The sequence below is a fragment of the Sesamum indicum genome, linkage group LG12 (assembly GCF_026168435.1).
Source record: "Sesamum indicum cultivar Baizhima isolate 11 linkage group LG12, ASM2616843v1, whole genome shotgun sequence".
NCBI classification, from domain to species: domain Eukaryota; kingdom Viridiplantae; phylum Streptophyta; class Magnoliopsida; order Lamiales; family Pedaliaceae; genus Sesamum; species Sesamum indicum.
Window position 1 is genome coordinate 13,198,190 of NC_142668.1, and position 14,502 is coordinate 13,212,691.

At 34.7% G+C, this 14,502-nt stretch overlaps 1 protein-coding gene across 8 annotated transcripts; it reads left to right on the forward strand.

The window, feature by feature from the left end:
* Nucleotides 1–1,311: 1,311 nt before the first annotated feature.
* On the forward strand, nt 1,312–11,960 carry LOC105174886 (cell differentiation protein rcd1-like). Of its 8 annotated transcripts, none has more exons than XR_016063090.1 (13): nt 1,312–1,858; nt 3,448–3,519; nt 3,991–4,080; nt 5,374–5,416; nt 5,551–5,657; nt 5,859–5,954; nt 6,531–6,721; nt 6,823–6,892; nt 7,037–7,109; nt 8,538–8,622; nt 9,716–9,774; nt 9,879–10,210; nt 11,580–11,960. XR_016063090.1 is itself a non-coding variant. In XM_088876292.1 (10 exons), the coding sequence occupies exons 1-10, from the start codon at nt 1,460–1,462 to the stop codon at nt 8,561–8,563; spliced, it is 1,167 nt and encodes a 388-aa protein (XP_088732418.1). In that variant the 5' UTR covers nt 1,312–1,459; the 3' UTR covers nt 8,564–10,211. The 8 variants fall into 8 exon arrangements, 1 of the variants encoding a protein (XP_088732418.1); XR_016063092.1 differs by having other exon boundaries at nt 10,112–10,210; XR_016063089.1 differs by having other exon boundaries at nt 8,538–9,774.
* Nucleotides 11,961–14,502: the final 2,542 nt, after the last annotated feature.

Genomic DNA, 14,502 nt, shown 5'->3' on the forward strand with positions numbered 1-14,502 from the left:
CGACCCAATTTTTTTTCTTCAAATTTTATCTTTTGATTTAATTTAAAAAATTAAAAAATTTAATTCATATTTTTTAAACTTAAAAATAATTCAAAAAAGTATAAAATGAAATTTAAATACTTAAAATAATAATTTAAATTTACATACTATTTATAGTAAATAATATAATTTATGTCTAAATAAATAATTAGTTTAATTTAATCAATAATGTATAATAATTATATATAGTTAGTTTTTTTTATTATGATATTTAATTTAACTATTCAATTTAAATTATAAATATATAGTTTTATTTTTATTGTAGTTTAATTTAAATAAATATATTTAAAGATAAAATTATTTATTTTTTTAAAAGGAAAAAAAGTAAAAAGAAAATCACAAAAACAATATGAAAACAAGAAAATGAATAAATGTGTGTGATTTTATAAGTTCAAAATGGTATAATACTCATATTTAGTTCAAAAATGGGTCAAAATTTGCCAAAAACCAATCCGTTTCGCATTAAGTACGCGTAAAATCCACCTTAGTTTTTAATGAAATTAGCGTTTTATGCAGAATCTTTTAAATCACAGGGGCCGTTCAGCTTATTTTTAAATATATGGGTGTAAAATACAATTTGGCCTTTTATTTTTAATTAGGATAATCACACATATATCTCATGTATTTTATATAATTATACATAATTATTTCATAGTTTGAAAAATTATATTTAATTTTATTAAATTTGTTTTATATCAATAAATAAGTTCATATGTTAGTCAAAATTTATTGAATTAACTGGTATTATCAAAAAAATTGAAAGAAATTCCTATTTTAGCCTGATCTACTTATTACTGACTTATTATAGGTCAAATAAATTGTTTCTAATTACACTATTCTCATACATCTTAACACACACTAATACATGCGATGAGATGCACCTTCACTTTTATAAAAATAGTTTAGTCATTAAAAAATTATTTGATATACAATAAATCAATCGACGAGTATAGATTTTCCATTCATATTTTTGTAAATAACAATAAATTACGTGAATTTTGACTAATCTGGTCTATTTGTTAAATGAAAATAAATGATAGTTTATAAAGTTTTGCGGACCAATTAGGGGATTATATGTAATTACACAAAACTCGAGGAGATGATGGTGTAATTATTGTTTTAACTACGTACTTAATGGGCTGTTGTGAATTTTTTGCAAAATATAAAATATATGAAGGAGGCCATACTATTTAATCAGGCGCCATTTAATTTCAAAAGCCGAGGCCCAGGCCCTAGAGTGGTATAATATACGTTTCAGGGGGCTTGACATGCAGCAGTACACCTGTCAACCGAATGCAAACTTGTAACGGAAGCACAGTGGCTTTTTCCCTCTTTTTCATCGACAAATACCCCCCAAAACTCCAGAGTGAGAGAAAAACGCCGGTTACGAAATTCTTAAGAGAAGATAAAGAACTGAAAAATGGCGAAGAAATCATCCAAGGCGAATAAGGGTAAAGCCGTTGCATCCAAGGCCGCCGGCACCAGTCGTGGAAATTCCAGTTCCTCTCAGGCTTCTGCATCATCTCCTCCATTACATGGCGCCAACACCTCTTCCGTTTCTACTTCCCGCTCCCCCCTTCCGCCCGCTACCGCTTCGCCGGTCTCTGTTCTCCCCAATGCTACAGTTGGAGCTTCTATCTCTTCGTCCAGCCCGAGCGTCCCCGTCCCCGCCCCCGCTCCCGCCTCGCCGGCTGCGCAAGTTCCACCGGCAGGATATCGAGCTGCCGGTGGAGATGGCAGAATGAGTTCGATTGAAAAGTACATCCTCGATCTCCTGGACTCTGATCGCCGCGAAAACGCGCTTGCTGAACTCTCCGCGGTTTGCAATTTCTCCCCCTAAATTTAGTCTCACTTTTGTCGCTTAGTTTAATCTATTTTTTGGGTATTACGATGCTTTTGTCTATATTTCTTACTGATTGATCTGCTCAAGGTTATATTTTACGTCTAAATGTACAACTCTGTGATGGTCCGGATTTTTTTGTTCTGCTCTTGTTTCTTTAAAACGGGTGTTGTTTTACGTTATCTGGTATTGAATTACTTCTGGTGTTTAGTTTCATGGCCAATCTTTAGGCTTGCATTTAGTTTTAGTATTATTACTCCGTGGAATAAATTAAAGTTTAAAATATCATAGTGCAATTTGTCTGTAAACCATACAATGCACATTTTCTACGACAAAATTATTGGTGAAGTCCGTTACAGCTTTTTCTATAGAGTGGTTCCTGTAAGGTTGAGGTGTTTGGCTGTGACCATTTGTATTGTCTATATTTTTTCTCTTTCATTTCTCAGGAAAAAAGTGAAGCATACTATTCTTAACTGATATTCAATCCTTATGCTCCTGCCATACTAAAGATCAATTTCATGCTACATTCACATTCACTAAATTTATGTAGTTGGATTGTATATACTAAGAGGTAAATGTCACCGGCACTCTCATAATTATGGCCAAAGTTGGATCTTCACTGATGGGCTATTGCTGAAGTAAAAACTTCTTCCTGTAGTGCAAAAGCTATCTTATGCATGTAATTTGTTACTGGAACCAATTAATTTCCATTTTCTGCTCTTGATAATACACTGCATGTATGCAAAATTTATTTGCTTGGTGTTATACCTATATCAAATTTTTTTTGGTGAAAATGAAACTTGAATGTCTTAGATATTGGTAGAATTCTTACCATTTCTCACTAAATCCAATCATGAAAAGTCGAGGCCAAGCAAACCTACTGCCATCTCTCTAGACCTCTTTCTGTTAACAGACCTCAAAGCAATGTCATATATTCATCATCTCATTCGTTTGGTTTCTTTGATGCATTTTAAGTTGGACGCAATTTGACAGACATATTACTTCTTGAAAAGTTAACAGTTTTGTGATTATCTTTCTTGTCAACTAGATATAGTTTAGCTAACATATCATCTAAGCTTTAGAAGCCACTTGATATGACATTATCTGTCGACTGAGATAATAATTTGATGTTGAATATAAGTTAAAGGAATTAATTTAGGGTAGTTAAAATGAGAGCTAAAATGAACCTTGATGTCTTAATTGAGTGAATTATTTAGTACTTTAGAGATTGAGTAGAAAGTCGAAATGGTATAATTTTTCATAATATCAGTATTTAAAGTGAGCTCCTGGATAACCCATTTTTCATTTCCCATGTTACTCAGATTGCGTTTGTCATCAAGTGCCTAAGTACCATTCTGGAAGTGGCTTCACTACCTGTTATTTTTTGTTTTTCTGGGTTTTACTGAGTCTTTCCTCTCTCTCTCTCTCTCTCTGTCTCTGTCTCTCTCTCTGTTTCCCCTCTTTTTTTGTGTCTGTGGATACTCTTAATAAGATACTCGCTTTCATTAGATGGTTCAATCCACTGCTATGCATATGACTAATAAACTTTCTCATCCTGTTCCTAATAGAAGAGAGTAGCGTTCCAAGGTCTGGCCCCACTCCTATGGTTTTCCTTTGGTACAGTAGCTATACTTCTCCAGGTAATGAGGTTTTTGTGATAATATTTGTCAACTTATCATTTTCCAGAATTTCTAAGGAATAATACTTTATCTACCATTTATCTTCTCAAACGTGCTAGCTTTATTTTCTCTTCTCTAAATGCGTCGTGGTGAGCTTGATATGCTTAGTATTTCTTGTCCCCATGAGAAGTATCAATTGTTTATATCTAGCAAAAAAGTTGGGAGTTCGTACTTTTTTTGGTTGCTTCTTTTGTGTCTTAGAGAAAACCATTTGTTCTCTTAATTTGAAATGTATTAAGATTCGGATTGAAAATAGACTTCACGAATTTTCTATAGTGTCGTTTTTGTGTTTTGTAGTGCAAGGCTCTTCAGATTGTGCCATTTGTTTTCCCCTTTAAAAGTTCCTCTAATTTATGCCTCTATTTTCTTGCTTTGCATATATTGGCTATGTGTTGCTTATGGCTGATGCTACTTATGTTCTATATTCATAAGGAAGTGCTGTCGGTCTATCCATTGCTGTCACCCCCTTCCCTAACTCCAGAGCAATCCAACAGGGTGTGCAATGCTCTTGCACTACTTCAGGTCTGACGCTTTTGCTTTCCTAATCAGCATAAAACATATAACATGTGTCTGTATTCTGTAGATTCTGTATAACATGTGTCTGTATAACATGTGTCTGTATTTTTGTGTTGACCCGTCAAGCTGCAGATGGTTGTTGTGGGTTGTAAATATGACACACCTTGAGTTGCCTTGATAACTCAGGATATGAGGTGGAAAGATGGGAGAAAAAGGGCAAGAAACAAGTTTAGAAAATAGAATGAAACAATCCCCTGTGTCTGTTATGTTCTGGAAAAGAAGTGATTTATGTATTTCTGTTTCATGAATCTAATCTTTTCTTCAATCACTTAACTTCTGCATGTATTAAAAAGCTCCTAATTTTTTCAAATATTCTAGTACTTTGGTAATTACTCATATTGTACTGCTAGTTATTGTTGTACTATCTTGACTTTTTTTCCCTTTCTTTAATGTTTTCACCTAATTGATCCTTGGAACATGGAGGCCCTTACTGATTTTGTGCATATTAATGATGTTCCGATTTGCTGGAGCTGTGACTTCAGCACATTAAGATGCACCTGAAATGGCGTCCGACACCAGTCCTGAGTTTATGTTACTTCATATTTAGTATTTATATTCAAGTATTATTTCAGGATGATGTAGTTGCAGTTGATTCTCTGAAGAATTAGTAGCATCCAACCCTCAAAATCTGATTTAGCCATAATATCCTTTCATGGTGGTAGTCCTAGGACTTGAGATAATGACTGCAGCGTCGCTCATGTAGGGTGATGAGTACTATCTTTTTAGCTTATTCCTTATATATCTTGATCAAATTATGTAAGCAGAAGATGTCTTCCGATGCATAGGTTTTCTGTGCATTTGAATAAATGACTTCAATCCTCCAATGCTGAAGGTGATTACCTTAAGCGGTAGATTGCTACTCTGTTCTGGTCTAATTCTCTTCTGCTCATTGATAAAGCTGCATTTCTTGTAGAAAATACACTGCAACAACATGTTTTTTGCTGTATGTTGGTTGAATTAGCCAATGTTTTATATTGTGATTGATGACTGTGGTTTTCCATATATGTATATGTATATGTATATATTCTTACCTCCAATTTCTGTCATTTTGGTGTTTTGATATATTTGTTTTATCCTATTCCCAATTTCTTGTACTTCAAAGGCGAATACAAATAAGAGAATTCTGTCTGCTATAAAAGGTTGAAATAATCAATTGTATGCGAAGTGTTGAGTGAGCATTGTCTGCTTAGTGTCCTAAACTTATACTCATTTCATTATTAAATTATGTGGTTGGTGCAGTGTGTTGCCTCTCACCCAGACACAAAGATTTTGTTTGCCCAAGGTATGTTTATTGCTTCTGGACTTACTATTCCATTTGTAGTCCTGCTGCAGGAGAATTAGTTCTCTTCACAAGCTATTCATTTAGGTTCTTTAAAGAGATGACAGGTTTAAAATTTTGTCTGAATGCTGTTGCAGCACGCATCCCATTTTATTTGTACGTCTTTCTCGGCACAATTGGTGAATCCAGGCCTTTTGAGTATCTGAGGCTTGCTACTTTGGGGGTCATGGGTGCTCTTGTGAAGGTATTTCTTATTCAAGTTGTTGTTTCTGGATTTTAAAAAAAAGTTACTAAGACATAGTAGGTTCCCGGTCAGTGGGGAAGGAGGAGAATTGGATTGGAACATGAAGTAATATAGCCAGCTTAATTATTGGTTACCCAAATGTCTAAAAATTGTATGATTGTGGTGAAACTAATTTTGCATTTAAATCTCCTCTGTTTCCAGGTTCCAGACACCAGAGTGATCATTTTCCTTCTCTCATCGGAAATAATGCCACTATGCCTTCGCGCAATGGAGACTGGAAGTGCATTGTCGAGAGCAGTTGAGTGTTTGCATGTCTATTTTTTTCTGGGTTGTGCATTTCCCCTATGATTAATGGTAGTCCATATATTAGAAATCAATTGCTTTCCATCTGGTTGATCTGATTTTTGACCCCGTACCTAAAGATTACTGCAAATTCTTTATGGTTCAACTAGGGCTACTGAATAAAATGATATGTCAAGTCATAATTCTCTGTTTCTTTCCAGTTTTACGGTGTCATAACTGCTAATGTGTCTCGTTAGTGACGAGAACTTCTACGGTGGTAGCTAAACTACAAGAGTTCAGGCAATATGTTGCTGGACACAATATTGCTTGCTGGCTTACTGGTCTCTGTTGTGGTATCTATAGTAGACAAATGCAATATCAGCTTCGCCGTATTGTGGGAATATGATTTTTAAGAAATGCCTTGTAACTGAATGGTTTTAAGTGCTTGATGGTGTGAACTCTAATTGTCGTGTTGTGTGTGGACATGCATTATGTTATATGAGTGCTAACATTTAAATCTGAGCACAGAAACATCATCATACCTATTGCTTGCTCTTCTTGTCCTTGTGATCAACTAGTTACTGGTGGCAGGTTGCAACATTCATTGTGCAAAAACTTCTGCTGGATGATGTGGGTTTACAATATGTATGTTATTTGCCAGAGCGGGTGTTTGCTGTAAATCATGCACTAGAGAATGTTCTTGCTTCACTTGCTGAACAGCCCTCGACTCGGCTCTTAAAGCATGTCATTAGGTGTTATCTTCGCTTTTTGGACGATGGAAGGTCTGCCTTATTCTAATGGAATCAGTTTGTTTCTGCAATGCCTTCCTCTCTACTCTAATTTATTCATGTAATTAAAGAGACCAATCACGATTTCCCTGCAGAAGTCTCTGGGTACTCAGAAATTTCCTCCCAAAAAGGCTTACCGATGGCACATTTGATCATTGTCTTCGAGTAAGTATCTTTTAGCATACAAGTCATTTCGACATGTCCTCACTTTTTATCTTTATATTTGTTGTGGGTTGTTTGGCAAGGATAAAAGGTGTTTTTACTATTGGATGCTGTTCTGATTGTTTCTTCTGATGGTAATGTTTCTAGGAAGATCAAACAGCTAGAATGTGGCTGCAACAGTTGCTGGACAATCTTTCAGGACGTCCAGTTACGAAAGAAGGTGGGGGCATCTGATCATATGATAATACAGTGCATCAGGACGCTGTTGTTACCTCTATGTGCTTGACAAGCGATTATCTAGCATCACCTTTACTTAAGTGGTTTTACTCTTTATCCATATGAATACATGAATATTTCTATAGGCTTCACCGGTACCTGAAGTTAATTTATGGTTGCTTCCATTGATGTATCTATTTAGAAACATACTTCTCTTAGTTGACAATGTGCAAATTCCTGTTGTTTTTAATATAATCTGAAAACTTCAAACAGAAACAACTAACTGGGGGTATATATGTGGATGTCACTTTCTAATACGCTAAATGAATTTTTCTGTAAATTTGTGGCTTCTTTCCTAAGGAAATTGTACATGGCCTCAGCTTTTTTGTTTTAAAAGTAGTCCGGTGTGCTGCTTTTTCCTATTCTTGATCTGAAGAGAAAGGAAGCATAAAGGCAACACCATTTGCGGTTCTTCAGTTCTTTTAAGAACTTTCTATCAGGACCTAGTTCTGATCAGTTTGTTACCTGGATCCGATTTTCTTTTGATAATTTAGTAGCTGTAGGAAAAGGAAAATGCAACTTATGTAAAACTTGTTTCATATGCATAGAAGTCCACCACATTCCTTCCTCGCATAAATTTTTGGAAATAATTGACTTGTAATCCAGTCCTTGTGAGGTCTTTCATCTGATTTCAGGAAGATTCAATTACATCGAAGTTCTACCTTAGATGAGCTTATTGAAACTTTGAAATGTATTTCTGTTGGAACGCTAATTGGAGTTACACATTCATAAGCCATAATTTGCATGGGATTCGTTATGACGAGGTCCTTACTAATGCAAAATTTTTCTAGGATTTAAATAGATTATGAAATCTATGATTTTGTTACCTCTTATAGGTACAAGCTCCTTCTGTCTCTATTCGTTGTTGTAGTTACTCCTTCAGTCTGCTGGCTTCTCAAATATTTCCAAGTCTATTTGGCTTTTTCGGAAATAAAAATATCACTAGTACAAGACACTGTTGATTTTTATGAATGTTTCTTTACCTTCTTTATTCTAGTGATACCAAATTCAAGCACATTTTGGTATTTGTTGGCTGCCAAGACCGAACTTTGCTTACCCATCCATGTGCTTTCCGGCCGTACAAACATACCATGGTGTATGATGTACGTCAAATTTATATACGTAGTGTAGAGGCAATGGCACAAAATAGATTAAGAAATTTGATTTTTGTATCTTTGCGTTAAGGATCTTACGGAGAGTAAAAAATTATATTTGGCTCCCATGTTTGCTTATAGTGTGCAGCTTTTACTCTAAAAGAGCTCTGTAAGATTTATCATGGGTGCACGGTGTCCTCTTGCTTCCTGCTTGACATGCTTTTCGACGAATTTGTGGCAAGAACTAACTTTCTGCTACCTGCAAAATAATATTGCAGGTTCTCTTCGCGATTCTACGAGATAGTCCTCACCATGTCTATACTTATTTTTATTGGGCAGCAGTTAATTCTGTCTCGGTTCCAGGTAATGTTATCAATTTGTTGACGTGGATGCTTCCCCTTCCTGTCATCTTTTTTATAAGAACACATTGCATCTCCACTGCAATAAAGCGGCATTTTAGTGTATAAAGTACCTCATTAATTCATTTAGTTAACTATGCCTTTTAAGCTTACATGTGTTTTTTTCTTTGGTGCCTTTCCTTTTAAATCACTTGGCACTACTTTTCCCCCTAAAATGATAATAATTGTGGGGGTTACTATGTTCCACCTGCTAGCTTTTCAAATTTGGTCAATTATAGATTGTGATACATGGAGATAATCTTCCACCTATATAATAATTTTTGCATGTTGTGACAATGGTTTGGGATTTATATATGTATATATATACTGGTATGACTATTTGAAGTTTTTTTCTGTATTTATTTGAGATATGCTTGAGGATGGTCAAATAATCGTGGGCCTTGGGCCCTAAGATAATTTATCGCCATTTCTGCAATTTATGCATTCTTCTGAGGAGTCGTTCCTCGTGTCCTAAGAATCATAATACTGGCATGCAAAAGCCTTGTCACTTTTATACCTGCCATCTGCTATATATTCCATAGCCAATGCTTGTACAAAGAAACACCTAAGTCTTAGAAAAAAAAAATTGGTTAAATTAGGTCAGTGGTTGTCTATAAATCATTTCTTGACTGGTCTTCTTTGACATTTATGAAGATTTCTTTCAGTTGATATTCCTGGGAGCCTTTATATGACTTGTTTATCTGTTGATTCTTTAGTTTGTAATGCATGGCCTTCCTATGCGTGGAAAAAGTAAGCCTCATTTACGTTTAGTTATATTTAATTAATATTTAGGCCCCATTTAGGGTTGATTGTATTCAATTATTATCTATATTGTCGGTATGGTTGATTCTTTTGTGGGTGTGGCATTGGCATGTGCTTGCGACAATTTGGCTCCTTTACACTGATTCTATTCAATGTACAGTCCTCCTATATGATATGATCCTAATCTATGTGCCTTTATTCCTTTGGAATCATTGGCCTCTCATGAGATCTAAATTTCTTGAAAAAACAAAATTATTTCCTACTATGTCTTTGTGATTTGTTGGTATTTTTCTCAGGCCATATAGAATGGGTCGAGATTTTGTTTTAATTCTTTCCTAGTTTGCTGCTGCCTCAGGTATCATTCTTCTTTCGGTATAATTTACTGAATTACAAATGTAATCTTTTATATGTAATATTTGACGCCATAGCTGGATGTTACTGTTTTCTCTTGCTTGCCAGATGGCCTAGACCGTCATTGTTGTGAAACTCCATCGCTGTAACAAAACAGGATGTTCCTATTATCCATCTCGCCATGATTTTATTTTGTTTAGTTTGATAAAAAAGACTATATAACTGAGAGTTATTCCAAATAGCTCAATTTCACTTTAATGTTCATAAACTTCCTTATGAAATTTCTGTATATAAATTTTCTCTTTCAGTAACTATTTGGTTTTTCTTGACCTTTATTGCAGTTTGGCAACTCAAAATTACAAAAAATAAGAGAGTTTTTGGCTGGCAAATGTTTACATGAAAGCAATGCGCCCTCACCATGCTAGAAGGAAATATGGAAGGTAGATCTTGATGTTGAATGCCTCTGTTATTGTATACTACTTCTGTCCCCAAAAGATAGATAGCTGCGGCGAGTGACTACCACTCTAAGTGCAATTATGAACTATAGTTAATTACTCTTAAGAAAATAAATGTATTACGCGATATAAAGGCAAGAGAAAGTGCAAAGGCAGCTGGCTTAGAAGAGTATAAGATATTTCCTTAGTTCTAATGTCAATGCTTTTGTTATACTAGTTAAGAAAACATTGCGTCTCTTCAAGCAGATTTTCTGAAAGCAAATGACAGGACAGCGAATGCCATCAATGTTATTTTGTTATGTGTTTTATGATGAATCCCTCATTAATGGGCAATTGCAGCATTTCTCAGTGACCAAGGATACAGTAGAATTGTTGGTTGCGTAGTGCTTTCTTAACAAGGGGGTGAAAAGAGACAAATGTAGTATGCACATGGATAAACTTGTTGATCATCATCTGTTGTTCTGGCTTATACTGCTCGAGAAATTAAGTATTTTGCATTCCTTGTTCAGGAGTGGGTGTGATTTAAACTCAGTTTCGACTGGAAAATAACATGAGGAAATCATTCCCTTTGACCGGTCTTCTCTTTTCGTGTGACTAGTGATGGAAGTGCATAGATGATATGAAGCATACAGATGCTAAAGAGTATTAGATTTCCTAAAGCATTGGCTAATGAAGGAAGCCTATCAAAACTAACTATCATGGATATGTCTACTGGTGGCATAAGTGACTAACAATTTCAGCAAAAGCTGTTTGTCACTGAGCACTTCATAGAAATCCTATAACATTTTCTGTGTTCAGGTGAAAGAGAGATTTTCTAACTAAATCTGCTATTGGTTATCACCCAGTTTCCTTTGATTACTGTGGGCCGTATCTCATTTCAAGATTCATCGACTGACTTGACTAGTGTCCTAATTCCACTCTAATTAATTTTTTAATTTATAAAGCCCAATTGAGGACCTAGTTTCCTTTTCATATGTTCTCTATTCTGGTGATGAACCACTAGCTTCTTTTGCTTTGGCATTCCTGGAGATATTTATGGGGTTGCTATAAATTAAGCAAGCAGTTTCTTTATGCTCCTTTAAAATGTTGAAACTTCCACATGCTAATAGTTTAGCTGGTCAAAGTTAAGTTACCTTTCAGAATTCCTTTTTATATAATTTCTTTTGGCATTTGTCCTTTCCCTCATTTCTTGGGGAATTTGGTCATAAAGAGAAAAGAATTAGAAAAATAAACTCATGTTCGATTGAAATTGTTGGTACATGAAATCATCTAATTTTCTGTTATTCTTTTCAGTAGTTTAACAGACCCCGAATGGTAGATTTTTGTTTGATGATTTGTCATTCTCCTGTTTCAGGAGAGTATAGCAAGTGACATTATCGTGCTGCGAGATCGCAAGTGATGTTATTCTGCTGGCAGACATGGGATAGACTTTGATTGATTGCAAGTGATGTTATTCTGCTGGCAGACATCGGACAGACTTTCATTGATTACATCCTGTTCCCTGTAGAAGATTATGATTGGTTGAAATTGTCATCTCTGTATGCTTTATTGTTGTCAACAACCTTGAGAAAAGTCTGCCTTTATGCTGTTTAGGCTGTGAATATGGCAATTTTCGGTTCAAATGATGTTCTAGTGATTGTAAGATAGTCAAAAGCATCGGCCTTGTAACATCTGATGTTTATGAGCTGGAGAAAGAAACAGTGAAATATAGAATAGATCAAGGAACTAGAAACAACATCAGTGTGATGCCTGGAATTCCACGCTCACCTAGGCTTTGGAAGTAACTACTAACTGCTCATACAAAACTCCAGTCTTTCCTACTTTCACTTGGATTGGATTGGATGTAACTATGAAAAGGTGATGTAATTCAAGGACGACTTTTGAATGGTATCGAACAACATGAGATTACCAGGAAAAAAAAATCTGAAAATTCATCTTGATGCAGATTTTAGAGTGCGTATATTCTGTTGTATCCAGATATTTTACAGTTGCAACCCAACTTCAATGATCTCACAAGTTTTATATTGCTATGCTTGACACAATGTTGATGTCCCAGAAATCACAAGAATGTCTTGAATGCATTGTAGTATATATTTTATTCCATTTGGAGTCTATGTTGAAATCTTGAGTCACTAGGAGCTTGAATTCTTCTAAACTCAATATACATTAACAAATTCAGAAATTTGTGTTAGTTTGTAAATCTCACAGCCTTCAATGTTCGTAAAATATATTATGACTTTTCTTAAGCCACGAGTGAATCAACACTTTCGACTAACTCCAGTTTTCAATGTTTAAGGTCACTGCAAAATGTGAACGCACTTCATTTTAGGGGCGCGTTTTTACAAAATGGTAAATTACGATTATTCTTTTGATATTTATCGTAATTATAAATATGGGATAATCATTTTTTTCATACTCATGGTATGCTTTTGTTTCAGTTTTAGTATATTAGGTTTTCAATTTATTAGATTTGATACATAAAATTTTAAATTTTATCCATTTGTTTATCTTCTGTCAGGTTGACTGTTAAAATAAAACGGTTAAAAAAATTAAGTGAAACTTGTATGGCAATTAGATCCGAAAAATCGGGGCTCTGACCTGGACCCGTCCCATGGGGGTGGTTTTGGGATGAAATTTCCCGGGTGTGGGGCATGTCTCCATCCCGCCCTGCCCCGCCCTCGGTAATACATTATTTAATAAAAATTATACTATGATATATAAATCCTAAATATTTTTTGTGTGTATCCGATTCTATATAAGAAATATAAAAAATTAAAAAATAGTTGATAAGAAAATCAATAATTTAGATGAATATATTCTTTGTCTTGTATAATTTATACTAGATTGAAAATTATATTAAGTTATTTAAATCTAAATTGATATTATTTATTAAAAAATAAAATATTAGTTGATTATATATTTTTTATAATATAATTCATTGTAAATTGTAAAATGATATTAGATTATTAGAAAACTAATGATTTAGGTGTAGGTATTCTTTATCTCAATACATTCATTTTCAATTGAAAATTATATTAGCTTTTACTTGATGAAAACTATAAAATGTTGATAATTGTTTGCAATTATATTCATTTATTTCTTTTTTCATGTGGTGGGGCAGGTTGGGCGGGCGGGGGCGGGGGCGGGGGTGGGGGTGGGGGTGGGGTGTGCGGGACGGGTCTCGGTCCGAACAGACCCGTACCAACCCATCCCGTTGCCATCTCTAGAAGCTTGTCTATATAAGGCATGCTTAACTATTTTATGCTATCGAACATGTAATTATTTTTTTATTTTGATTCATATTTTAATTTTAATTTTATAATCAAGAACAATATTAATTCAAATTGTCACCGAAATTAATTCAAATATTTCATTCCAATTGAAATCATTATGGAAATAAAGACGCTCGATGAATGCGAAGTAATATAAAGATAAACGCTTAATAATTATTCAATAAATTTAATAAAGTCTTATGTTCAATCATCCCTCATTGTTCACAAAAAAATAATCAGAGAAAAATAGAATAAATCATTCAGAAAACGTTAATGTACTTTTATATATTGTTTGGTTGTGAGTCGAATAAAACTGCGTATGCATGTTTTCGGTAAATGTAAATTTCATTAAGTAAAAGGAGTATAAAGGTACAATAACATGTTTCATAACTAGGCATCCCTCTCGACACGCCAAGGGATCCGCCATAAACAATAAAATCCACATAAGTTAATAAAATAGGGTAAGTTAGCACTAAGGATCCTTTGTCGCATGTCTCCTATAACGATAGCAACAAGGTTTTGATGCATCACGTTCCTCTTTGTCAAACCGGCGAAGGTTGCGTTCGAGACAAATGTGGTAGATAGCTGCAGCCACAAGGGCGCGGTAGGACGCAGAGATGGAATCCTTGCCCTTCTATTTCATTGCTGCCCACAAAACACCCGTTGGCCAATTCCGGTTAAACCAGTCAAATCTAAGGGTCTGTCAGGTCACCTTTAAGCACCTCTAGGAATACCTGAAAATTCGAAAGGGACCTAAAAATAGTGAAAATCAGCCTACTTTGGACCCATGAGGTCTCAGAATACTAAGAATACTAGCAGTCGTAGGAGTATGGAGTGATCTCAAAGTCTTGCAGTCCATTCTGCCATGGATAGTCGTAGGATATCGCCATTGATATCTTATGATGTTGCTCATGTACAAAATAAGAAATATATAATAATCATTATTTTTGATTTGAGAGAATTTGTTTATAAATTTATAGAATTTTTTATTTCACTAGTCACCGA